The sequence below is a fragment of the Triturus cristatus genome, chromosome 4_1 (assembly GCF_964204655.1).
Source record: "Triturus cristatus chromosome 4_1, aTriCri1.1, whole genome shotgun sequence".
Lineage (NCBI taxonomy): Eukaryota > Metazoa > Chordata > Amphibia > Caudata > Salamandridae > Triturus > Triturus cristatus.
Window position 1 is genome coordinate 1,285,137,448 of NC_140585.1, and position 25,564 is coordinate 1,285,163,011.

Genomic DNA, 25,564 nt, shown 5'->3' on the forward strand with positions numbered 1-25,564 from the left:
AAGGATTTTAAGCCCCGCCCCTCTTTTCCATTGACTGGCGTCACCGTTTATGCTAAACGGTGGCCAGCCATTGGAAAAGAGCTGTTTATGTCGTGTACTTTAGGCTTTTTTGGCCGGTCCACTTGGACGGGCTTGCCTGTTTTCCGTGCGTCGTAAAAGGTTTCTTATCTTTATGGGGCCATGTATTTCAAACACATGGCCCCATAAAGACAAGCTCCGGCGCAATCCTCTTTCGATTTCAGGATGCGCTTGTTCATAGTTCCTCTTCCCGTTTAGCTCTCTAGACCATAAGTACTTCTCGTCATGTAACTCTCCATTTCCATCCCTGTGACCCCCTCAACCTCTTTCTTGGACCACCTCCTTTATTATCTGCTTCAAATGTCATATGTTGAATGCCTCCTTGTCACCTTATGCCATGGATCTTCCAAAATGTAATGTCGGGCACACGTTCCTTTATTTCCCTCGCCTCCGTGCCCCTCAGACATGCCACCCCGCACGGTGATGCTCATTTCACGTGAGTGGTGTCTTCATCCCTTGTGCCCTCCTCTTCCTCATGTGTACTCCGCCTCTGGCCCGAGCAGGCCTTGAATGGAGCTGTAAAGGTGCAGGCGCCCGCTATCCCAGTGGACCCGTTGTTATTGAAAAGGGAGGGTACCCTCCTGTCTAAAGTAGCGCACCCTGCTGATACTTTCCCTTGAGATGAAAGTACCTGGCCATTTACAGCGCTGTGACCAACCCAAAGCACGTGAAGCGCCTCGCTTCACACAGCCCTTGCCTCCTCTACACCCCTGGTGGCCTGACGCCTTGTCTGGGTGGGGACCCCTGCTTTGTCCCTGCATCCAGTGTCTGTCTGCTTCTGCGAGGGACAGTATCTACACCCCAGGTCCCTGCTTGCAGGCTGTGCCAGGCGTTGCACCGCCTTTCTGCTCCAGTGACTCCCTCGTTGCTGCGCACCACGGTACTGTATGCAGGCTGTGCCGGGATGTCGTACCGCCTGTCTGCTCCAGTGACCCCCTCGTTGCGGCGCACCCCAGTACGGTATGCAGGCTGTACCGGGGTGTCGTACCACCGGTCTGCTCCAGTGACTACCTCGTTGGTGCGCACCCCTGGTCTCTGTCTGCAGGCTGTGCCAGGCGTCACACCGCCTGTCTGCTCCAGTGGCTTCCTTCGTGCTGCGCACCACGGTACTGCCTGTCAGCTCTAGTGATTGCCTGTCTCCTCCTGTGACTCCCTTGTTGCTACGCACCCCAGTACTGCATGCAAGCTGTGTCGGGGTGTCGTACTGCCTGTCGGCTCCAGTTGACTCCCTCATTGATGCGCACCCCCGGTCCCTGTCCCCATCTGCAGGCTGTGCCGGACGTCACACTGCGTGTCTGCTCCAGTGACTGCCTGTCTCCTCCTATGACTTCCTCGTTGCCCCTTAGATGCAGAGCCCCTGTACCAGGAGACTTTAGCGGAGTAGAATTAAATGCCATTCGACAGGCCCCATTGGGCATACGTTTCAGTGATTTGTGCAGTACACACAGTGCTATTAATTGCAATTACGGATTCGGCGATGAAGCCGAAGGCTGACGCTGTCCCGATGCCAGCTGGGAGGTCACATTGGCCGCTTGAAGCACTGACTGCACACTGCCGCCGTAGGACGCGTCACCGTACCACTCGTGAATGCCGTCTGCAAAGCAGTGCCTTGTGTCTGCTTCGGTGTCTAGTGACACGCTGATGTCGCTCATGCCCCGCCCCCCCCCCCCGATGGATTAAAATGCATGTTATACCTGGGCTCCCCTGGTTAATGAGTCACCCAAGGGGGTATGTGAACTTATTGCACCAGGGAGCTGCCAATGATTTCACATTTCTGGTGCTTTTCCCAGTCTTTGCCCTAATATATTTTATCTGTGCTCCAACCAGTTTGTCGTTTTGACTCATTTTGTACACAGGTGCACATCTCATCATCTTGGCTAAATTTACAATCGTGAGGTGTACTTACATACATTAAATTACATTTATCAGTGGGTGGACCCTTATAAAATATATACTTGTTCAGGGAGGCGATGGCCTCCCTTTTGGTGCCAAGCACCGAGGTGACAAGTTATGGCAACCATCTGATTATGTCAGAGCTCTAATAATCAAACTCATTAATTGTTATTCGGTAGGACGTCGTGGTTTCAGGTTTGGAAAGCACTGCGAGCCTCTGCATACCCAGAAACTTGCATGTTTGTAAGGGCACTCAACAATTCCTCTCCAATCTTATCCCACACTGTAAAAGGCTGACAATTTACTTTTGATAAGGGCAAGAGTAAATCTTTTTCCGCAGTGAGGAATGGAGGGAAATGGAATTTGCAATTATTCATCAGATTGTGTGTGTGTGTATATATAAAATTCGAAAATTTAATTCATATAAGTTTGGGAGGAGTATGGTTTCCAGGCCAACTTCTGTTACTTTTTCTGAACTCCTAGGAGTCATAAGTCTGCACCGATGCAAAGACGCATACTTCGGGGTGCACCTTTCTGGCTTTCTTTAAGATTCCTGCATCTACTTTTATTTAATGTTGGCTACAGTCCGATTCTCTTGTTTTTTTAAAAATATTGCTTGCATCAAGCAATTTTTTCCTAAAACGTTGCCTCAAAGAAATGGCATTTAAAGTTGCATAGTGTAGGAAGCTGGCTCTCTATGTGATATATCAATAAGTTAATAGACTGTGTAAAGAGTCCAGGGGTTCCCTTACAAGTGGGCAGCAGGGGCTTGCTATGCAATCCCAAAGTGCTCTATTGGGGGTAGTGTGGTTGAGCAGCCTTAGGCTTAACACAGAGGAGTGCAAGTCATATGCAAAATACACACTGATTAATAAATGACAACACAACTCAAGGACATCACGCCAATTTATAAAAATACTAAGTACTTTTTATATGATTTTGCATCAGCTTTTGCAGCTCTTTGTCCTCTCTTCTTGGGTCATCAGGATTTGCTTCTCTGGTGCCAGGGACTCCCCTAAATATTGAATTTAGTCGAGTGTAGGATCATAGCCAATGGGCTACTGACCCTTGGGGTCACTATGCCCCCTATATGCCCTCTTCTGTGGGAAGTGGGCATAACCCTGTCCTAGAATTGTATTTCTAAGGGGCAGCGCTTTGAGGCTTGCTGTCCAAGGAAGTTTAATAAGCAGGTCATCCAGTGGGAGTGGGCGTTACCCTCTTCCGGGACAGGCTTTTGTTTTGAATCTCCAGAGAGCATAGGCTTTCCCCCAGGGAGGTAAGAACAGCATCTCAGGTGGCAGGCTGGCATAAAACAGTCAGCAAGCACACCAGAGGCTGGTTGGTTTTCAGGGGGCACCACTAAGGTGCCCTCTGGGTGCATGTATTGATAAATCCAACACTGGCATCAGCTTGGGTTTACCAATACGAGATATGATCCCAAACATTCCTATTTTCAGTGAAGCCATCATGTAGCTGGGGAACGTATTTTCACCAGTGTCCAGCACATATTTTTAGGTCTCGCCTAGCGAAAGCAGCGCATGCGCTGATCTCTCTATTGCGAGTACCTTTTGGAATCGATTCCATCATGCACGCGCCTGCATGGACAAACATGCCTGCTCTTGCCATTTGTCCATAGCAGACAGCATGTACGTGTCCGTAGTGACTGTGGACAGCCCAACGCCATTTTGCATTATGGTGTCCTAGCAACGGACCCTTCCCCTGACCCTCCGTCCCTCCTCTCCCCGATCCCTGCCTCTGACACCGTCACATCACTGCCGGGGTCACTCCCACCCCCCCCCCCCCCCCCCACTCTTCACTCCGTGTGAAACCATTGTCCGCCCCAGTGCGCCTAGTCACACAAAGCGCCTCATTAACATCACAAATGGGCCTTAAACATACACAACACGCCCCAGCCGTTGTCCTTTCCTTCCCTAATAAGTAGCAGCATACATCATGCTATGTGGAAGCAGCCTGATAGAACTGTGGCAATATACATAGCATTGCAACCTCGTGCCCCATCCCACCTCACCTTTCATTGGACAATCCAAGAAGGGGCGCTCGCTCGTCTTCAACAACGGAGTCAATGGCAGACATGTTCTTAGCCCGCCCCTTTATCTTCTGTACGAACTTAGATCCTAGACCACCTGCGTTACGTCACGATCCATAGGGCACTCACGAGATTGGTATTATAAGCCACCATGTTGAAGATAAAACAAATTGCACACTTCAAGCTCGATCCTTTGGTGCTCTACAGAGTAAGGGCTGAGTGCTAGCCAGAGCTGGTGGTTTGGAGGTGCAATGGAAAAAAGAGAGACACCACAGTGGTACTAAGAAAATAGGACTTAGAGCGTCCTCCCCTTGCTCTTGTGAATCCCTAGCGGCCATATTGAAAGGGGACTTTTTACGTTTACAGTAATTCAATGTATGTTATTTTCAGGATGCGCAGCTTTTCAAAACCAAAATCTGCGACAGACATGGCAGTATAATTAAAATGTTGAAATTGGCATGAGCAAATTACAATTACATGGACAGTATGTTCATTTGAGGAAGTTTTGACTAACCAATAGAAATGACGGAGAGCCGCATATGAAAACAAGCATTGGCAATGTCCCCCCACCCCTCCACTGATGTACTGTGGACACCCACGTCAGTCCTCTGGGTCAGAGGGTAAAGGAGGGCGCACACTACACCCTCCAAAAAGTGAGTGTAAACCCTGGGCACGTGCCTCACGTTCCCCTCTGTCTTGGCCCAGTCCCAGCACCAGCACAGGGGGAGACACCAGCTTCACCTGAGGAAGAAACAGGCATTAAAAATGCAATAGGTCTCGCCTTTAATTAAATTAAAGCCATTTGCTTTGCTATACAATACCATTAGCAAAGCAAATGGCTTTAACTTAATTAAAGGCGAGACCTGTTGCATTTTCAATGCTTGCTATGCCTGGCTTTACAGCAGAACTATCGCTTCTCCTTATGTGATCAATAGAAAAGGAGCTTTAAAAAGCACTACTCAGAGGGGCTTCAGTTCTGCCCACATGTTGATTATCCAAACTCCAGCCCTTGATTGGGTAGAAGATGTGTGCTGAAAAGGAGTGCTTGTATTGCACTTTATGCTTCGCTGTGATGCTTATGCTCAGTATAGTGCGCCCGAGTTGGTTATGGTAACAAGCCAATAATAATGGCATGTCAGTTGTCATAGGTCTGAGCTGTGTATCAGGAAAAGTTATGAAAATGACACGGACAACAGATCAGAATTATTTATTGTGAAAAACATAAGTTAAAGCAAGTAGGCCTTTATAGTGGATTGCTATTACTAAGCGCTAAAGCCAATAGAAAATGTATTTTGTTATATTGACTCATAGATTACTGTAATTGCCAAGGATTTTGGTACTGGTTACCCCTTTTGATGAATCCTGTGGCAGAAGTGCAATGTGATACCTCATTCAAAAACCACTTGAAAGGGATGGTACATTGTTTAGACAACTTTAACTTTGTATCTATTTGAAATTTTCCAACTGTGTGCCTGAGGGTTGCAATTGAGAATGCTTATGCCAAAGTCAGTAGACTTGAGTTGGTTTGGATGAAAAGCCAATGATAAAGTATATAGGCCTCATTGGTTTATAGGCAAAGGTTATGTCAGAAAACATGTGTCTGATCTGTTTATTAGGAAAATGATTCACAAAGGCGCCTGACTTATTGTGAAAAGCAACTGTTAAAGCGAACAGGTGTTTAAGGGTGGGTTGTTAATAATCTGTGGTAAAGTTTATTCACTAATATTTTATTTCATGGAATCTCACCGATTACTGCTGTTGGCAAAGGTTTTAGTGGTGGTTACCCTCTTTTGGGGACCCTGGGGTAGAAGATTTGTGCTGTGAGTATCCTTGTTAGGCCCACTTAGAAGGGTTGTATATTATGTTGCCATCTGTAATTGTTAACATATCTGTAATCCTATGACTGAATGTTAGATGGTCGCCTTGTGGGAAATGTTATGCTATATGTAGTTGGTTATGGTGACAAGCCGACGATAGAGGCTGTCAGTTTGACTGGTTTATTTGAACAAGTTAAGCGAGATGCTATAGGTTTGACCTGTTTTTATGAAAAGTTACAGCAAAGGCTGTTGGGCTGACTTATTTATAGTGAAAAGATATGCTATGGCCTTCGTAGGCGGATTGTTGCATTATGTTAAAGGCACGTGATCCAATTATTTAATAAAAATGCATACATACGTTTACCAACACCAATTGGTTTTGAGTGGGTCCTCTTCTGTCACTGATGTGTTGCAGAGTAATTCACATTTGTTTCTACCCATGACAGCATCTAGCATGGGGCAGTGTGTCAGCCCACATCATGCATTGGCACTACTGCCCTGTGAGCGACGGTATATTGTCTGATCACTTCAGTGGGGAGAGATGTGAAGGATCTAATTAGAGTAAATACCTACGTCTTCACCAATAGGTGAGCAAGGAAAAGTCTTCCTTTTTGTTTATTTACCCTCACACACCCTAGTGGTGTCATGCTTCATCATCGGGTCACCCCGACGCCTAAAAGTCAGGGTGGGCTCAACCACAGTATTGGGAGCTCTTGATAGAAGTTGGTGACCTGGGGGGCTAAATAAGTTAAAATACCTCAAACAGATCCCCGGTTTCCCTTTATTCTTGGGTCTGTTTGGGAAACTAAAAATTAAAGATTGGGTCTTACAAGGAGTCTTATGGTCCTAAGACCCTAGTGCCAACATGTTTCAGTCCTATTTTGGCCATATAGGTCCTGGACTTTCATCAGGGCTAAGTATTGGCCTCCCTAGGAGACAGGATATAAGGGGGTTTCCCTATCCTGTATGCAAATCAAGGGCAGAGTAGCTGCTCCTTGTAACAATGATTGATGATTTACCAATCACGGGTAGTGATCCATCTGTAAAGATAAAAAGACAGACAACAGAGAAAAACGAAGAGACAAAAACAACATACATTTTATAGTAATGTCACTGTTTTTCTTCCAGATTACGTCCCACATTGCGTGCTCTGGAACTAATTAATAAACCACTAGTGCCAATATGTGTCTATGACATAGTGGTAATCAATTGCTTCCAAACCTGTGCCACTCATGTGCTTGTCATCATTTAATACTATTAAGTGACAGATGATTGGTGGGGTGGCTGTGGTACTCAAAAACTGATCTCAATTCGTGTCAGTACGTCTATGTTTATACTAGTGTAACACTCCATGCCTCACATTCATTCCACATTCATACAGTGTTAGTGCGAAGAATAGCCATAATCGTAATCATGTTGTATTTATGATTTATCCCTCCTGATTCTGTGCAAAAACATTTTTAATAATAAAATCTTAGTCCCTTACCCGATTCTCGAATGGTTTCTGTATCTCAGGGGATCGTTAAGCATCTAGGGGTAGCTTTGTAGTCAAACCCTACATTAATGACCCCAGATGGTTAAGGGAAACAAATATGGCGAGTGGTTATTGTCTGACCTAACAAAATTAAGTATCTCTCGTATTTCCCATATGGAGAAAAGGAGGATTGAAAAATGCTTGGGGATCGTATTGAAAGTTATCCTACTCAGACTTACTTCATCAAAAGTCCTGCCCCGCATGCACACCTACTTGGCTCCGGTCCCCGGCTTTTCGCGTTTTGAAAAGCGAAGGGGCCCTGTTTTTGAACCCGTGGGTTGTCATGGAGACAGATTGGAAGGACGTGCGTCCAGGCGCATTTCCGTATACGTCATCACATTAGTTACGTACGCGGATCCATGGGATTTGTAGTTCCAATGTATGTATGCGCCGCGGTCGGAATCTTGAAATAAGATCCAACCACTCAAAAATGTCAACCTTGCCCCACGTCTATAGATGCCACAATGCAGTGCATAAATGCGATTTAAAAAAAAAGGGGGGGGGGGGGGGGGTTGTTGTATGCGGGCCATAATTGGCGGCTTTTTTTCACAGTTATCGCCATGGGAACGTGGAAGCAACGTAGTTACGTATGTCAACGTGCCGGGAGATTAGGGTGATGTAGTTTTCTTTTGGCTGATACATTACGGGCGGGTAAATAACACCAGTATCATTATACAGCGATCACTGCCTATGGGATACAAGGCATGTATTTAATAAACAGAGATGATTTTTTGTTCTTATTGAAGGACAGTTGAGGCGTACTTGGTGTGCTAACTTATTCAGCTTTTTGCTTGCTCGTTGTTTAATGGAGCTATAATTAGAATTCAGCTCATGTTGGAGGATCTGCGAAGGAGTTATTTTTGGTATACTCCATATATTATAATAGAGGTGTGGGCTGCCTTTGTTGTGGCAATTGTTAAGTGTGAATAAAAAATCAATCTTATTTATATATGTACATAAAAAGGGTGTTGTAATTAAAATTATATATACATATATATGTATTTTCCCTAAACGAAGGGAAAAAAGGCTGAAATACCTGCCTGTGCCCATGCTATCATTAGGAATACGAGCGAAAGCTCATGTTGTCACCAGAATAAAGCCCCAAAGTAGTATAGATGGTGTTAGTTTCCGTTTATAATAGACTCATAACCGGAAGGTGGCCCAGATATATACACATTCTATTTATTTAGTTGGTTCCAGGGTATACAATCGTTAAGGCCCCTTTCATAAGTTTTTAATCGGTGGACCCAACGTTGTTCGCGCTCCAAAAGTTTGTATTGGAGATTGTTAACATGCTTGATCTTTTCTATGATGGTCCACTTTATTTCAGTGTCCTTGTGTTTTTTCTCATTGTAGTGTGCAGTCAATTTAGTTGCTGTGATTGCACGTCTTATTGTGCTCCTGTGTTCACTAATGCGTAATTTCACTTTTCGGCTTGTCATGCCAATATACATTAGATCGCACGGACACTTGATCATATAGATCACTGCTTCAGAATTGCAGTTCGTATGAGTTCTCTGTTCCCAAGGGGAATGTAACCCCAGATCCATCTCTTTGGTGTGTTCTGTGAATGGACACGCAACACATGTGCCACAAGGATAGTGTCCCGTGACCTGAGGTGTATTCCAGAGGGTTGACTGACTGGTGATCTTCGGTGTGTATGTGTCAGTGTGTACTAGTAGATCTCGTAGACTTTTATTCCTTTTAAATGAGAACATAGGTTTTTCAAAAGTTAATGTATTCGATGTCAGGATGGACCATTTTTTATTTATTATTTTCTTTAGGTCATTCGAAGATGTGTTGTATGTTGTAACACATATCAGTTGGTCACTGTGTGTCTTTTCGTGGGTCTCTAGCAATGCCTCTCTTGGTGTATTTCGGGCTCTCTTGTTTGCTTTGTCTATAATCCTTTTCGGGTACCGTTTCTGTTTAAGTTTGTTGGTTAAGATGGCAGCTTCCTTCTTGTATGTTTCCAACTCTGTACAATTTCTACGAACCCTCAAGAACTGTCCTACAGGTAGGTTCTCTCTTAATGAGCGCGGATGTGCGCTATCGAACCTAAGTAGGCTATTTTTATCTGTTGTTTTGGTGAACAGAGAGTTCTTAAGGGTACCTTCACTAGCTGTGAAGACTACGTCTAGGAAGGATATTTTTTCTTTATTCATACTCATTGTGAAATGTAGGTGGGGATTCAAACTATTAATCCATTTCTTAAATGTTTCCAAGCTAGGCGTGTCTCCTTCCCAAATTAGAAAGACGTCGTCAATATATCTATACCAACAACGTATGTTGGCAGAGAATGGATTATGTGTCCATATATGTTGGTCTTCAAAGTGTCCCACATATAGACAGGCCAGGCTTGGGGCGAATGTACTGCCCATCGAAGTGCCGTGGGTTTGTAGATATATCTGATCTTCAAACTTAAAAAAGTTTTCAGTGAGTGCTAAATGGATGAGTGTAGTGATCCATTCAATTGGCGCTGCCCATGGCCATTCTTCCTTTCTGAGGACCTCCTCAACTACCCTGATGCTCTCGGTTTGAGGGATATTCGTATATAGCGCCTCAACGTCAAGGCTGACCAGGATATTCTTCTCTGGATTATATTGTATCCCGTCCAGTAGATTGAAAAGGTGTTTTGTGTCCTGTACATAAGACTTAATCTTTGTTACGATGGGTCGTAGGAACCAATCTGTGTACTTGGACAAAGGTTCAAGGATGGACCCTATCCCCGAGACAATCGGTCTTCCCGGTGGGGGTATCTTTCCTTTATGTATTTTCGGTATTGTGTAAAAGAGAGGTGTTCTTGGATCCTCCTGATTTAGAAAGTCATGTTCCTTCTTCGTGATCCATTCCTTATCCAGTGCCTCCGCGGTCAATGTGGATATAGTTGTCTTGATCCGTTGCGTGGGGTCACGATTGATTTTTTTGTAGTACTTCGTATCTGCCAACAGGTTCATGCATGCGGTTCTGTAGGCACTTGTACTCTGGATAACAGTGGCCCCTCCTTTATCCGCAGGTTTTATTATTAGGTCAGTTCTAGACTGAAGGGAGGATAAGGCTTCTCGTTCCTTCTTACTCAGATTGTTGAATGTGTCCCTCCTAATTTGTAACAATTCGACATCTTTTGTTACAGCTTCTTCAAAGGCGAGTACCTCTGGCGGCATCATGTTGGTAGGGGGATAGAAGGTCGATCTGCAACGTAGGTCCGTGTGTGTTTCGTCCAGGTGTGGGTCCTCTTTGTCCCTAAAGAATGTTTTTAAGCGGATCTTCCGGAAGAAGTCGCCCAATTCACAGCGTAGTCGGAATTTATCCAAATGTGACGTGGGTACGAACCCTAGTCCTTTTTCCAATACTTTTTCTTCATCTTTGGTAAATATAACATCCGTCAAGTTTACCACTAATCTCTCATGCTGCTCGTTCCTGGTTGTTGATCCAGGGTGCTGCTCCGTGTGTTCATGCTGCTCCGATCCTCTTCCCATTGTACTCTTTTGTTCCCTCTTCTTCCACGTCTGCCTCTCCTGCCGCCCTGTCCTAAAAAACGTTGATTGTAGTCGGGCTGGTAGTAAGGACCCATAGGGAACTGGGTCGGGCCTTGAAATGGAATTGGTCCAAATGGGGCGGGCCATGGGTACATCTGCTGGTGTCCATATCTCTGGTTGTAGTTACCTCTCCGTGGTCTTCTGCCTCTACCTCGCCTGCTCTTATTTGATCCATCACTGGACCAGTTGTCATAGTCAGAATCCGATGAACACGTTTGTTCACTATATACAGATCCTGAGTCATACAACCCCCCCCCCCTTTTTTTAAATCGCATTTATGCACTGCGTTGTGGCATCTATAGACGTGGGGCAAGGTTGACATTTTTGAGTGGTTGGATCTTATTTCAAGATTCCGACCGCGGCGCATACATACATTGGAACTACAAATCCCATGGATCCGCGTACGTAACTAATGTGATGACGTATACGGAAATGCGCCTGGACGCACGTCCTTCCAATCTGTCTCCATGACAACCCACGGGTTCAAAAACAGGGCCCCTTCGCTTTTCAAAACGCGAAAAGCCGGGGACCGGAGCCAAGTAGGTGTGCATGCGGGGCAGGACTTTTGATGAAGTAAGTCTGAGTAGGATAACTTTCAATACGATCCCCAAGCATTTTTCAATCCTCCTTTTCTCCATATGGGAAATACGAGAGATACTTAATTTTGTTAGGTCAGACAATAACCACTCGCCATATTTGTTTCCCTTAACCATCTGGGGTCATTAATGTAGGGTTTGACTACAAAGCTACCCCTAGATGCTTAACGATCCCCTGAGATACAGAAACCATTCGAGAATCGGGTAAGGGACTAAGATTTTATTATTAAAAAAATTTTTGCACAGAATCAGGAGGGATAAATCATAAATACAACATGATTACGATTATGGCTATTCTTCGCACTAACACTGTATGAATGTGGAATGAATGTGAGGCATGGAGTGTTACACTAGTATAAACATAGACGTACTGACACGAATTGAGATCAGTTTTTGAGTACCACAGCCACCCCACCAATCATCTGTCACTTAATAGTATTAAATGATGACAAGCACATGAGTGGCACAGGTTTGGAAGCAATTGATTACCACTATGTCATAGACACATATTGGCACTAGTGGTTTATTAATTAGTTCCAGAGCACGCAATGTGGGACGTAATCTGGAAGAAAAACAGTGACATTACTATAAAATGTATGTTGTTTTTGTCTTTTCGTTTTTCTCTGTTGTCTGTCTTTTTATCTTTACAGATGGATCACTACCCGTGATTGGTAAATCATCAATCATTGTTACAAGGAGCAGCTACTCTGCCCTTGATTTGCATACAGGATAGGGAAACCCCCTTATATCCTGTCTCCTAGGGAGGCCAATACTTAGCCCTGATGAAAGTCCAGGACCTATATGGCCAAAATAGGACTGAAACATGTTGGCACTAGGGTCTTAGGACCATAAGACTCCTTGTAAGACCCAATCTTTAATTTTTAGTTTCCCAAACAGACCCAAGAATAAAGGGAAACCGGGGATCTGTTTGAGGTATTTTAACTTATTTAGCCCCCCAGGTCACCAACTTCTATCAAGAGCTCCCAATACTGTGGTTGAGCCCACCCTGACTTTTAGGCGTCGGGGTGACCCGATGATGAAGCATGACACCACTAGGGTGTGTGAGGGTAAATAAACAAAAAGGAAGACTTTTCCTTGCTCACCTATTGGTGAAGACGTAGGTATTTACTCTAATTAGATCCTTCACATCTCTCCCCACTGAAGTGCACCAATATCAACCACGGTTGATCCGTTAGAGTAATTTAAGTGAAAAATTGATTATATTATAGGAGGAGTTACTCTAACTTGACATCCTCTCTACCCCTCCAGGTAAAGAAAAAAAGTGTTTTTCGAATTTACCTTAAAGTGATTATAATATTGTCTGATCACACATGCACATCCACCTGAAATTGAACATGCTTCAGTACCAGAGTTTGTGAGCCAGTCCTTTAATTCTCCATTTTGTACAATCTTCTAGTTTTATAGATCCCCTTTCGTTTGTTTCCTTTTTTTTCTTTGAGTGCCTGGCAGCTTGCCAGACAATACCGCTGGGGCACTTGGGTGCTGCTCCTTTCATATGCAGTGCGCCACATCCTGCATTGCCATTGCTTCTAATGTGGTTATTTGTCTTTGAATAAAGTGTATAATTGTTTTACCTTTCCAAGATAGCCAGCATGTTCCTTCTAAGCATGTGTACCGTTCACAAATGACAGGAAATGACGTCACAAGTAGTGATTTCATTGCCTTCGAATAATCGTTACTTAAAAGATCAAGGGATAATTTACAGAAACAGCAAATTAACACAATCACAAATATGAAAGTAAATGTTTTGGTCTCGCCTGGCGTTAGCACCACGCATGCACTGCTCGCCATGCGAGGGCTTCTTAGAATCAATACGATTCCAGAAGCTCGCTTTCTGCTCCGCCTATGTTTTCCATTGGTGCGTGTCATTTTGCGTCACCAATTATGCAAAACTGGGTGTTATGATTGTCCAGGAGGCTTTTTACTCCCTCCTGGTTACCACCCTGTCCGCTTTTGGCCCGCCCACCGGGATTGCATCTTTTACTGGCGGCGGGAGACAGTGTGTCTCAATTAGCCGCTAAAGCACTTTAGTTTTGGGTATAGCTTTTCGCCGTCCCTCGCTGCTCCTTAGGCTTTGTTTAACATCCCCCCTACACAAACACCCGTAAGTCTGGCTCCTACGCAAGACCGTGCTGTTTTTTTTAAAAATTTAATTGTGTTGCTGTGCGGGCCGCTTTCACATTTGCATATATTTATTTAAATATTTCGTAGCGCGGTCCGCTAACATTAGCTTGGCTATTTACTTTATAAGCCAATACCCCTCTCCCCCCTCCCAGCACTCACGAGACAATGGCGTGCGTTATTTGTATACACAGTCCGTGATTGGATGTGTCGATGTCCTGCGACTTCTATCGACCTTCAAAGAATGAGAGGCTTATTTGTCACGCCGGGATTCCATCATTTTAGGCGAGGACACCGCAATCACCCGCATATTTTACTGGTTTGTTCCTGTTTGCCTTTGGCACTCACACAGTCTGTCAGGGGCGCATACCTTGCATCAGAGGTGTGCGCAAGCACAGAATATGCTGAATTCTCCAGTATCTTACTTCTGTGGCACTTTACCCTCTAGGTTGTGACACAGTAACCAACACAATAAAGGTTAACGCCTGGTGGCTTTTTATTCTTTAGGAAGGCACTGCAGCTATACATGTTATACGCAAGTCACACAGTTCAAACAATGAAGACAAAACAAACCACAAGGAGACATATATACTAGAAAATATTGGAGCACCACCAAATTTGGCAGCGCCGCACTCTGACATTTTCAACAAGCATTGGCATAGCAAATAAGTCTCGCCTTTGGGTCCTTATAAGTGTTTAGCCATGCAACAGTTGATGTTGTTGCACCAAGGATATTGTGCTGCATACCTAAACACTTATAAGCTCCCAACAGCGAGACCTATTGGCTATGCCAATGCTTTTTGGCTCTGCCACAGACCTGGTCTTAGAATCAGATGCAACTCGCCTGGAGTGGAGCTATATCATCAGGGGCTCAATGGTCCCAAGAATAACTAGGCTTCACATTAACTGGTCGGAGCTCCTGGCTGGATCCTTAGTGGTGAAATGCCTGACTAAGGACGTTTCTTGTTCAGTACTTTTGAAGATGGTCTATATCAGTAATCCAGTTCATCAACGACTTAGGAGGAACGAGAGCCAATGAACTGGCTGAACTAGGCAAGGATTTCTGGCACTTCTGTCTCAGCAACCAGATTTCAGTCTTTGCAAGTACCTTCCAGGAAAACAATTTGATAGCACAATGGAACTAGCAACTCCTTTGAGATTACAGTGCCTAGAAATTAAATCCAAAAGTATTCTCCATCTTCTTTTACCAGTGGGGCCAGTGTGAGATAGCTCTCTTTGCCTCTTATTACAATCACCAAGTTCAGAGATTTTTCAGCTGGCAGCAAGGTCCTTCAGCAGCAGCAGCAACTGATGCCTTCATACCAGTGTGGGGCAGGGTGCAGAACTATGTATTCACTCACATATCAAAGATCAAAAGGGTGTCAGCTCAAATCAGAAGACAGAAAGCAGGCAGTTATTCTATATTATAGATCTCAAGTATGGTTTCCAGGGGGTCTCCAAATAGACAGGCAGCAAGGCGGTCGCAGTTTAACGAGGCTCTGTCGGCCAAGGAATTAATCCAGCTTATATCCTTACCTGTAGGGCCCATCTGGCCATACAAAGTAGATGCCTGCACTCCATGGGGAGACAGTCAGTTGTGGTGCACGCCATCCCTACCAAAGGAGTACGAGGGGTGGGAGGCTGAGAGTACTGCGCCAACATAGAGGCCTACCTGCAGCTGCCGCACGGGCCTGTAGTCAGGAGTCTAGAGGCAAATTGTGGGAGCGCCTTACATAGACACTGCCCTACTGTTTGCTATTGGGGTCCTGAGCTGTGCAGGACTGCCCGGGCAGAGTGACAAAGGAGGAAGAGAGGAGTGGCTGGGAACTGTGGCCTGGTCGACCGTGACCATACGGAGGCGCAAGGCAGCCTCCTAATATCTGTAGGACGCCTGGCGGAGACGCTGCTTTTCAGTCATTATCGGTTTTGGAGGCACCAGCGAGCAGCTGAGAATTTTTGAACCAGAACTGGAATTGCAGAGCGCTGCCTTGTCTGCTTATGCACCCTTTAGCTGGTCGTGTGGTGCAGGGGAGTGGCTGGACTGGAGGGGATGGTAAACAGGAGGATGGGGAGAGGGGAACGGTATGATTGACCCTACTGAGATACTGCCACTCTGCTGCTGCCTTGGAAATAGGGAATGCCCCCCCCGCCTCACCCGGGATCGGAACCCCTGCACTTAGTTTGAGGAGCTATCACCCACATTCCTAGGCCGCATTAACTTCCCCTGCATACGATAGGGCATTTTGGCACTGCATGGTGACAAGTGACAGACCCTGGCAGTATCCTTGGCTGGACCGCTCCATACATTGCACACGCCTTAAGGGTGAGTGGCGACCCCAATTAGAGTACCATAGGCAATCAAGATAATAAACAGCCCAAGTTATTAATCGACTCTAGAACAGCGGAGCCCGCGCACGGAGACAAGACAGGGTGGTTGGAGCCTTGCTCCCATTGATGAAGAGCCTTAAGGAGGTTAAAGAAAGACTCCGCTCAATTAACTCAAAACGTGAGACGTTCACAACCATGATTGACCCGTATGAGAAAAAGGGTGGACAAGCTGGACAGCCACTTCGAAAACCTCGAGATCAGAGTATCGGATATAGATGGCACCCAAATCAACAGCTAACGAGCGACTATTACAAATGGAGATGGTCCTGGAAGTCAAAGAATAAAAATGAAGAACTGGGTACACGCTACCGTTGCAACAAGCTCCTCATTCTGGGGGTTCTTAACTCCACCACCATGGACAAAATGTAAACCGCTTTGTAGAGACCATGCTCTGTTCTGGGATCTTCTGTTCCCAGTCTACATTGTGGAGCGCAAACAAGTCTCTAGGTCAGCGGGCACCGGCACAGCCTGCTTATTAAACTAAAGAGACAGAGATAACATTTGGAGATTGGCCTTAGAACGGCAGGCCCTCCAATATCAGGGCAAAGCCATCTCTATCTACAAAGATTTCACCGAGAGATGCACAGATCCTTTAGATGGTATGTACATGCAAGCAGAGCGAAGAGCAGGTTGGGATCGTGAAAGGTGGATGTTAGCAGCCTGCCAAAAAGACAAAAGCCTCCATATAACACAGGGTAGCAAACCAAAACCACACTGCATACCTCAGAAACGCCAATGCAGAATATGCTGGGTTTATGGGAGTGCTGAGGGAGTGGGGAAGAAGAGCAGAGATACTACATATCCGGCTGGGACAAAACTTACTTGCTATTTGATGTCCCGGTCCGAGCAGCAGCAGCAGTGTTATCCAGGCAGGGGGATGCGACGCAACAGGTGAGTAAACAAACCTCACGTGTTTGCTGACCCCCTCCTTTTATTTGGCTCAGTGGTAAACTCTGGACCAATAAAAGCAATTTCACTGGCACTTTTGTAAAAAGCGCAGCCTTTTCACAAAACAGCCAATTTTGCAAGACATGAAACTAACCTAACACTACATCACAGCAATCTCATCCTCCCATAAATTGTTTTAACATCACATAACATGAAAATGTTGCCATATCTTAATATGAAATAACATTCCTCCTTAACATCATATAACATCCTTAAATCACCATCTCACCCTCTAAGCCCAAACATGTCTTCACTTAACATTCTGCATCTCCAACCCAGTGCCAGCTCTTCCTCTTAACACATACCTACCTTTTGCTGACACCCAATTATCATAAAATCAAAGACCATGGTTCAAATCTCTAGAGACCTGTTTAGAGTAGACCACAACCCACTCTCCTCTATACATAGGAAAAGATGCCTTTTCGTTCTCTGTCACATCACGCTAGGTAGGGCCTGCCCTTAGCTCCTCAGGAGCAAAACAGACCAAGACATGGGTGTGGCAGACTCTGCTCTTCGAGAATACCAGCCATTGGGAATATGTCTGGAAATAAGGTACTGGTAAGGTGCAAGTACACCTGTGTTCAAGTGTTCGAAGAACTATCCCATGAAAATAGCAGTTTGGTGCTACTGGCCAAGGTCTTTTCTCAGAAATCCTGGAGTAAACATGCTAGAGTTATGTACCCTCTATTGCGTGCCTACTTGTGGATGAACCAAGACAACTGCTCTAAGAAGCAGCCACACCAGAAGCCAAGGATGAGAACTCTGTCAACTGGGCCCTATGGTACTAGGATCAGCGAGTGTTAGGGCTCATCTTTTAACAACCTGACAAAGGTCTATGTCTTGCATCCCGATATCCATATCTTACCAGAGGACCACACTAGGTAACTGAGCAAATACAACTTTCCTAGCTCTTCCTCCCATAGGCTGTCTTTGCAGCTCACCAGCTCTACACATAAATTAACCGATTAGTGAAAGGTTGAAGCCTAGTAACTGGTCATTACTGCACATTCCCAAAACCCTGAGCAAGTGAGCAAATCACATGCTTTTAAGATCAAGAGCAAGGATAGCAACTGGGAGACATGTACAGGAAAACATAGTAACAGTATCTAGCCAGAGGTAGATCACCAAATATTGCGGTGATAAACAAATCACAACTACAAAGAGCTACATCTTTAAACAGTCTTAACAATAAATTGAAATCCTTTCAATGGGGTTACACAGATCGTCAATCCAAAGCCTGACATTAGAATCAGCTTAAATGCTCACAGTAAAGCATAGCATTGAGCCTCAATCACCTCACACACACTAGCATCTTACTAATGCCTACAGGTGGGCGAGCCTTTGAAGGATTGAACCAGATGCCTGGCTCTGGCTCAGCTCCAGGTCCTTTAGGACCGTCAAGAACAAAACAAGCCAAGCTTTAATAAATCTTCTACCTGCCATCCACACTCTGACCTCTTGTGTCAAGAATTAAAGATAAACATTAACCTTTGAAGTATGACAGAAGTGACAGATACCCATCTATTGGCTGAATTACACAATGTGATGCAAGAAAAGCTGGGATCAATCCCAGCTTCTCACTTGACCAAACTGTGCGATTTAGGCATATTTTTTTTATCTCACCCAGCCTCCATTTTCTACATTATTGCATAGGAGAGCATCTTGAAATAGAGTTCAAGATGGCAACCACGGGTGTGGAATTCCTAAAGCCCGACTCCCAGGACATATTGTCTAGGGTCAAAGACAACAAGTTTTTATGTTTATTTTGTCCTTGGGACAAGTAGGCCCAACCCCCTGCAGCTTCGACTGCAAGTTTACAGTACCACATTATGGATCAGGGAAGGGCATGGTCTGCAATTAAGGTAATAATGATGTAGATGTGTTAATGCTGTTTGCACTTGTATTGATTATTCCTTAATGCAAAGTCTTTAGTATTAGGGTGAACACTCTACGGAAATGTTGTAAGCTCGGACTGCAGTGCTGACAGTGGTCACAGTATAAATATGTATACACATGTTAGCAAAGTCTAACAATATAAGGCTACAAATAATGCTTCCAGAATGCTCGCCGACTAGATGCAAATATTTGCAGAAGCTTGAAAGCAATATTGTTGAGTCTTTGCTTTCAAAATAAAAATGTTCACACAAAAAATACAACTAGGAAATAAAACGTTTTTCTCAACTACTTTGAAAATGTAGGTATCATTTCTTTGAAGCGTCATCTAGTCAAATATGGTGATGCATGCTAATATTACTAAAACATTTTCTGAATGGAAAGTCAGTGCAATCAGTTTCAAGAAGATTATGGGAATCATGAAAAAAGAATCATTGGCAAAGTCGATGGGTCTGACATTTGGGGTCAGCCTTTTAGTTTGTCAATGCGTCTTATTTTGCAATTTGTTTGTAAAACTTAATTGTTGTGAGGGCTGCCAGGCCCTCACCACATAACAAACATTGGCAAAAAGCAACAATGTTTTTTGGTCTTAAAAAGCACACATTGCCCCCATAATCTGTACACTAAACAAAACTACTTTGTGTACAGATATGCCCCTAGTGAAAAAACAGAAAGCGGTCACTCACAGTGAAGCCAGCCAAGAGAGAAAGAATTTTAATAAAAACAAAAAGGTCTTGGTTATCTCAAGTCCTAATTAGGAACCCAATTCTTAAATTAGGACACAAAAGTGCACCCATGGTATACGTCCTAACAGTAGTGCCGATTTACCCTTCAATGAATTCATAGTAATATACAGAAGTTGGCCAGGAAATCATACTCCTAGTAAATATTTGCAAACTGTATTTTAGCACAAGCAAATATGCATGTGTAGATTTGCTCATGCAAAAATCTTTGGAGAGTTTTCAAGTTAACTTTCTCCCCAACCACTTATTTCCCAACCTTCAAAGAAGTTTTACTTCTGCCCTTGCAAGGAGTAGATTTCCAACCTCTCTCAGTATGGGGAAAGATTACAGAAGAGCTGGTAAAAACCCCTAAAACATGGAAGTTAGTAGGTTTGCACAGACTCAAACGTGCATTCCAAGCCTGAAACTATAGCTTAACACTACTTCCAGCATGTAGACATGGGGAAAGGTGGCAAAATAAGGGGATTGCTCGAATTTAAACCCTACTATATATTAGCCCTGGCATAATCAGAGAGGTTATCAGCGCTCTTATATAATGAGACTGCTGCCATAATTTGTCGCTGCACTACATGGCACCAAGAGACAAGTGGATTTTTTTTACAGGACATGTAGAGTTATGAAGCAACCAGTCCCATGCACAAGTAGATATTTTATTAAATTCCACAACCCTGAGCAATGTACAAACATTACCTGTGTTAAGATATGGTAGACTATTATGTTGCTCGGTGTCTCCATATATATTAAGCATCAAGGCCACTTGTTGTAGTAGTAAGTAAAGTTTATTGTATTTATCAGCGATTACAATGATAGATTAAAAACAATGATAAGATTTAAAAAAAAAAAAAATCACCCATGGTATAAATAAGCTTCTAAAATGCTAGGATTCTAAAATTGTGACATACAATGGACTGGTTTCAATGCATCTAAACTCCAGGGCGTACAATTTCAATTACGAGCGTCATCTTCAAATCACAATAAATAATTAGTGCATCTAATCTCAAACATTTCCATTGAAAAAGTACTGTTTCTTAAGTACAATTTCTAAGATGCAATAGTGTCCTAAGACATATTTACATTTATACTCATACTTTAAGTACAGGTTGTATTCAACTTAATCCATACATAGTCTGCATAATATTAACATATATACAAGTACAAACTGGACTAAGTTTAAACCAATAGCAGCACTGGCCTGGTTATTCGTACCGTTGACCAAAACACGTTTGACCTCTTCCTTCAATCTTACTTGGCCTACTAACTTTTCTTATCAATTCAATAAAGTGGTAATGTGCAAGGATGAATAAAAGTTCACAGATTTTGTGTAAACAATTGATTATCCCTAGAGGCAATTCAAGACATTTAAATAGGTTATAAAGCTAGGGTGAACATGACAACATTGCTTGCCCCTTGGTGCACTGATGACAATTTTGAAGGTCAGGGAAGTTAATTATAAATATTTCGAAGTTCCTGTTGAAAATATTATCACTTAATAAAGGCTTCTTAAGTCAGTGACTTAATCTTGCATACTAAGATGAAACACTTCTGTATGGTCAACAAATAGATTAGTTTGAATTTTGAAGAAGCTTTATCATTTTTACATTATGTTTGTTGCACAGTTTACAAGCCAAACATTTTTACGGCTTGCCTCATGTGCATGCTCTTAGAGCTATGCCAGACGCTTGGCTTTCCCTGTTAACTTGTCTGCTCACCTATCTCGACAAACGCCTAGGAAAATACAATTGTACCCCTCCAGACCAAGACCCCAAGCGGAGAAGCGGATGAGGATCATAGGGTCTGCATTTCTACTGTTAAACAACTTGCCTTGAAAATCATACATTCTGCAGCTTTGTCTGGGTTTTAGCCACCATGTCACCCTAACCCACCCATTCAGAGTGGAGTCCCAACACAACTCCCAGTATGTAGAGCCTGATCTGTTCAAAGACATTCTGCAAATGATCCTCTGTGGTCAAACCAAGAAGAAGCAGACATATGTCTGCACATGAAAGTGCTAAGGGGCCAGATAACTGGAAGACATGCAGGGCATAACAAGCAGTGGCAAAGCCATTTCTGGCTTAGTGCTAGGCAAAGTGTCTGGTAATAGCTGTGCGAGTTTCACCAAGCTGTCCTAGAAATAAAATCGCATAAACAAGCAATCTCTTGGGCTACAATAATATGGAAACTGGGATGATGGCTCGTTTGCTGAATAGTCTGCACTAACAGAATGAAACTGTACTCTCAAAGAAGTGTCCTGAAATGAAGTCAGAAGAAACCTGTGTTTTAAGTGGTGAACTTTAAAGACATACACAGCAAAACACGGTTGGCAATTTGGCCAAGCTACTGCATATAAAGAAAAGTTATTTCGCAAATATCTTAGCAGCAGATACCATTCAATTCAGGAAAGAAAAGAAAAAAACGTTTACACCAAGTGACTTTAAAAATTGATTTTAGTGTATTGTGCTGGATGTCCAGCTGTTAAGTGTGCTTAGTGTTCAGTTGCATGATATCTGTACGCTTATGCAGTGCGCACACACACACACAGCACTTTTGGAGACTTGTCACAAATTTAAGCAAAATTCATTTAATTGATCAGTTTCTTAATATATAGTGACTGTTCACTTTAAAGAACGGTGCCCTACTCCTAATTACAATCCTTGGTGTGAAGCCAAAACAGAGGATTATTATATCCTGAGCCAATATAGCATGAGTGACTGGTACAGTAACCACCTCGCTGACGTCCCAAAACTGAAGGCAAATTACCAGAAAGATATTCCACCATATTTCCAGTTATTCTCTGACATTTTTCTGATGGCCAAACTGTATAGGAAGCAATACCAATTACAATGGCAAACACAAAACCGAGTGCAACACTACAGAGAATTTACTTTGTCCTTCATGCCCCACCTACACGGTGCACAAACCATAAACACTGTAACCAGGCATAATAGGACAGGCAACTTGAACAAAACAAGAACCAGTGATACAAGTTGAACAGTACTACAATGGCACCGACCTGTAGACACATCCTTGGAAATGTCTCAAACAAGTGTAAAACAGACATACAACGTGCAAAAAAAAAAAAAAAAACTGCAATTTTTTTGACAGCACACAGCTACCACTCCAGTCAGGTTCTAACAGGACCTGTCATCTCCAACTCACCATCCACAGGTGTCTGAAAACACTATCTATGGCAATGATGCATTCCTTCCTCAAGCTACATAATTTTATTAGCCTCTCTACCGCTGTTGATTTCCATCCACCCACCCCAACCACGTCTTCAACCTCGTTAACAATTAAAATCAGCATCGCATTCACCACTATCCTCAACAAATCCATCACAACTGCACATTTCCCGACGCATGGAAACACACAAAGATCAGACACCGCCTGAAGAAACCCTCCGCCGACCCCAGAGAACACAAAACTTACCAAACCATCTCACTGCTTTTGTTTCCAGCCAACGTTCCTGAGAAAGCCATCAACCACTATCTCATGAGCACCTAGAAAGAAACAACCTACTCGACGCCTGTCAATCTGGCTTCCACGCCAACCACAGCACTAAAACTGCACTGATCGCTGCAATTGATGACATCAGGGTCCCTCCTCGACAGAGGTAAAACATTAGCACTCATCGTCCTCAACCCCTCAGCGGCTTTTGACACCGTTTCCCACCAGTCTCCTCAACACACTCCGCCACATCAGCATCCAGGGAGATGCTCTCAAATGGATTGAAACCTACGTAACAGGACAGACCCAAAGAATCCAACTTCCGACCTTTACCTATGATCCCAAGAGCATCATATGCGGCATCCCCCAAAGATCATCTCTCCGCCCCACCTTATTCAACACCATTATGACTTCACTGGCCGACATCGTCCAAACCCAAGGACTCAACATCATATATGCGGCCGTCACCCAACTCATCCTCTCACAGACAGAAGACACCACCACCAGAACAAACTTCCAATAACGCCATGACGAACGTTGCCAACTGGATGGGGATCAACTGCCTGAAGCTCAACTGAGAAGACGGAAGTGCTGATCTTCAGAAACAACTCCTCATAGTGGAACGATACTGGTGGCCCTTGGAGCTCGGACCCACTCCCACACCATGGACCACATCGCAACCTCGGACTCATTCTGGACAGCAAGCTCATCAATAAGAGACAAGTCAACACAACTGCCTCATCCTGCTTCCACACCCTCCACATGCTACGAAAGATCTTCAGATGGATCCCCACCAACGCCAGGAAAACGGTCACACAAGCCCTGGTCACCAGCCGGGCTACACTACAGAAACGCATTCGACCCCAGAATCACCACCCAACTCCTCAAGAGACTCCAGACCTTACTGAACACAGCTGACAGACTCAACCACAACCTACCTCAAGGGCCTGCACTGCACGCCCCACCTCAGGAAGCTCAACTGGCTCCCCGTGCAGAAGAGATGCCAGTTCAAGATGTTGACCCGCGCCTACAAGGCCCTCCACACACGGAGCCCAGCCTACATCAACTCGCACCTGAACTTCTACCAGCTGCCAGACAACTGCGCTCCGCCGCCCACGTCCGCTGAAGCCACAGCAGAGGTTGTTCATTCTCCTACCTCACCGCCAAGTCCTGGAACGACCTCTCCCTCCACCTGGGAACAGCACGAACACTAGCAGACTTCAGTAAGGGACGCAAGACCCTGCTCTTCGAATAGAGACCCACAAGATGTTAGCACCTGGATACCCTCAAGGGTGATTAGCTGCGCTCTGTAAATACTGAATGGTTGATTATTGCACCAGCCGCAGTCTAAGAACCGGTCTACAGCCGTCTATATGCCCACCCTCTCCATAGCAATCTTCCATTTCTCTCCGTCGACAGTAGTCTATTAAAATTCCGACCACCGCCAGTCAGGCAGCTCTTTATCTACAGCAATCGGGTGCTTCCTTCGGTCCAAAGTAGTCTTGCACCTCTCTACCCACACCCAGTAAGTAGTCTATTTCCTCAGTCGTCTATTGTCATAACAGCGGGCCAATTCTCCGTCCGCAGCAGTCTATTGCCATAGCAGTCAGCCACCTCTCTCCACTAATTCCCACCTAAATATTAGCATTTCCCTCTTCGTACCAGTTGCCATCACAATCCGCTGTTTCGTTCCATGAGTAACAGCCACCTCTCTCCCCCAAAGCAGTAGCCTGCAACTTTAAACCCAAATCAGTCTAATAACATCTCGCTCCATAGTAGTCTGCTACTTCACTGGCTAACTGCCACCCATTCATTTAACAGTCTCTAGTGCCATAACAATCAACAACATATGCCACTATCAACCAACATCAATTTCCCCTTCTCGCACAGCAGCAGTCTGCCACTCTCCCTCCACCTACAGCAGTCCATTTCCTGTGTGCACCTCCACAGCACTCTACTACCCTCGCTCCTATAGCAGCAGTCTAAAACACTTGTGGCCACTTATCGCAGTTTAAAGTGCCCAAAACCTCCAACGTTACTCTATGCCGACTCACCCCCAGATGACGTAGTTGGTCTTGACATTCTTAGGCCAGGAGAACTCCCCGAAGATCACCTCGTCTCCCTTCACTACGATTTCCTTCTTCTGGATGTTGTACTGGCGCAGGACGCTCAACACGTCCGCCATTTTCAGCAGCTGCTCCGCGAGGACCCAGTCTATGCTGCCCACGCGGCGCCTGATACTTCGCAGTTCACAGCGAGGACCTGGCCGTCAGCTCCAGAGCCTGCTGGGAAGAGTAACAAGGAGCCCCCGGACCAATTTCCCCTTCCTGATGAGACACAGAGAGAGGACAGGCAGTGAGGGTTCAAGGGAGCTCAGCTGTAGGGCTCGAATTACTTCACGAATACATTACAATAATTCTTTATTTTGTATGACTAGACGGCCAGTATTTCCAAAGTATCCTCTTTCGAATAATTAAGATATAATTTCTGTTTAAAAGTGGA

General features: G+C 44.5%; 1 protein-coding gene across 1 annotated transcript in view; it reads right to left on the bottom strand.

Moving 5' to 3' along the window:
• Window positions 1-25,352, bottom strand: part of CDC73 (cell division cycle 73) — a 674,568-nt gene extending 649,216 nt beyond the window's left edge. Inside the window, exon 1 of the mRNA XM_085654791.1 lies at window positions 25,117-25,352. Within this exon, the coding sequence (XP_085510917.1) occupies window positions 25,117-25,247 (131 nt within the window). The 5' untranslated portion in view covers window positions 25,248-25,352. The remainder of the gene's footprint in view (window positions 1-25,116) is intronic.
• Window positions 25,353-25,564: the final 212 nt, after the last annotated feature.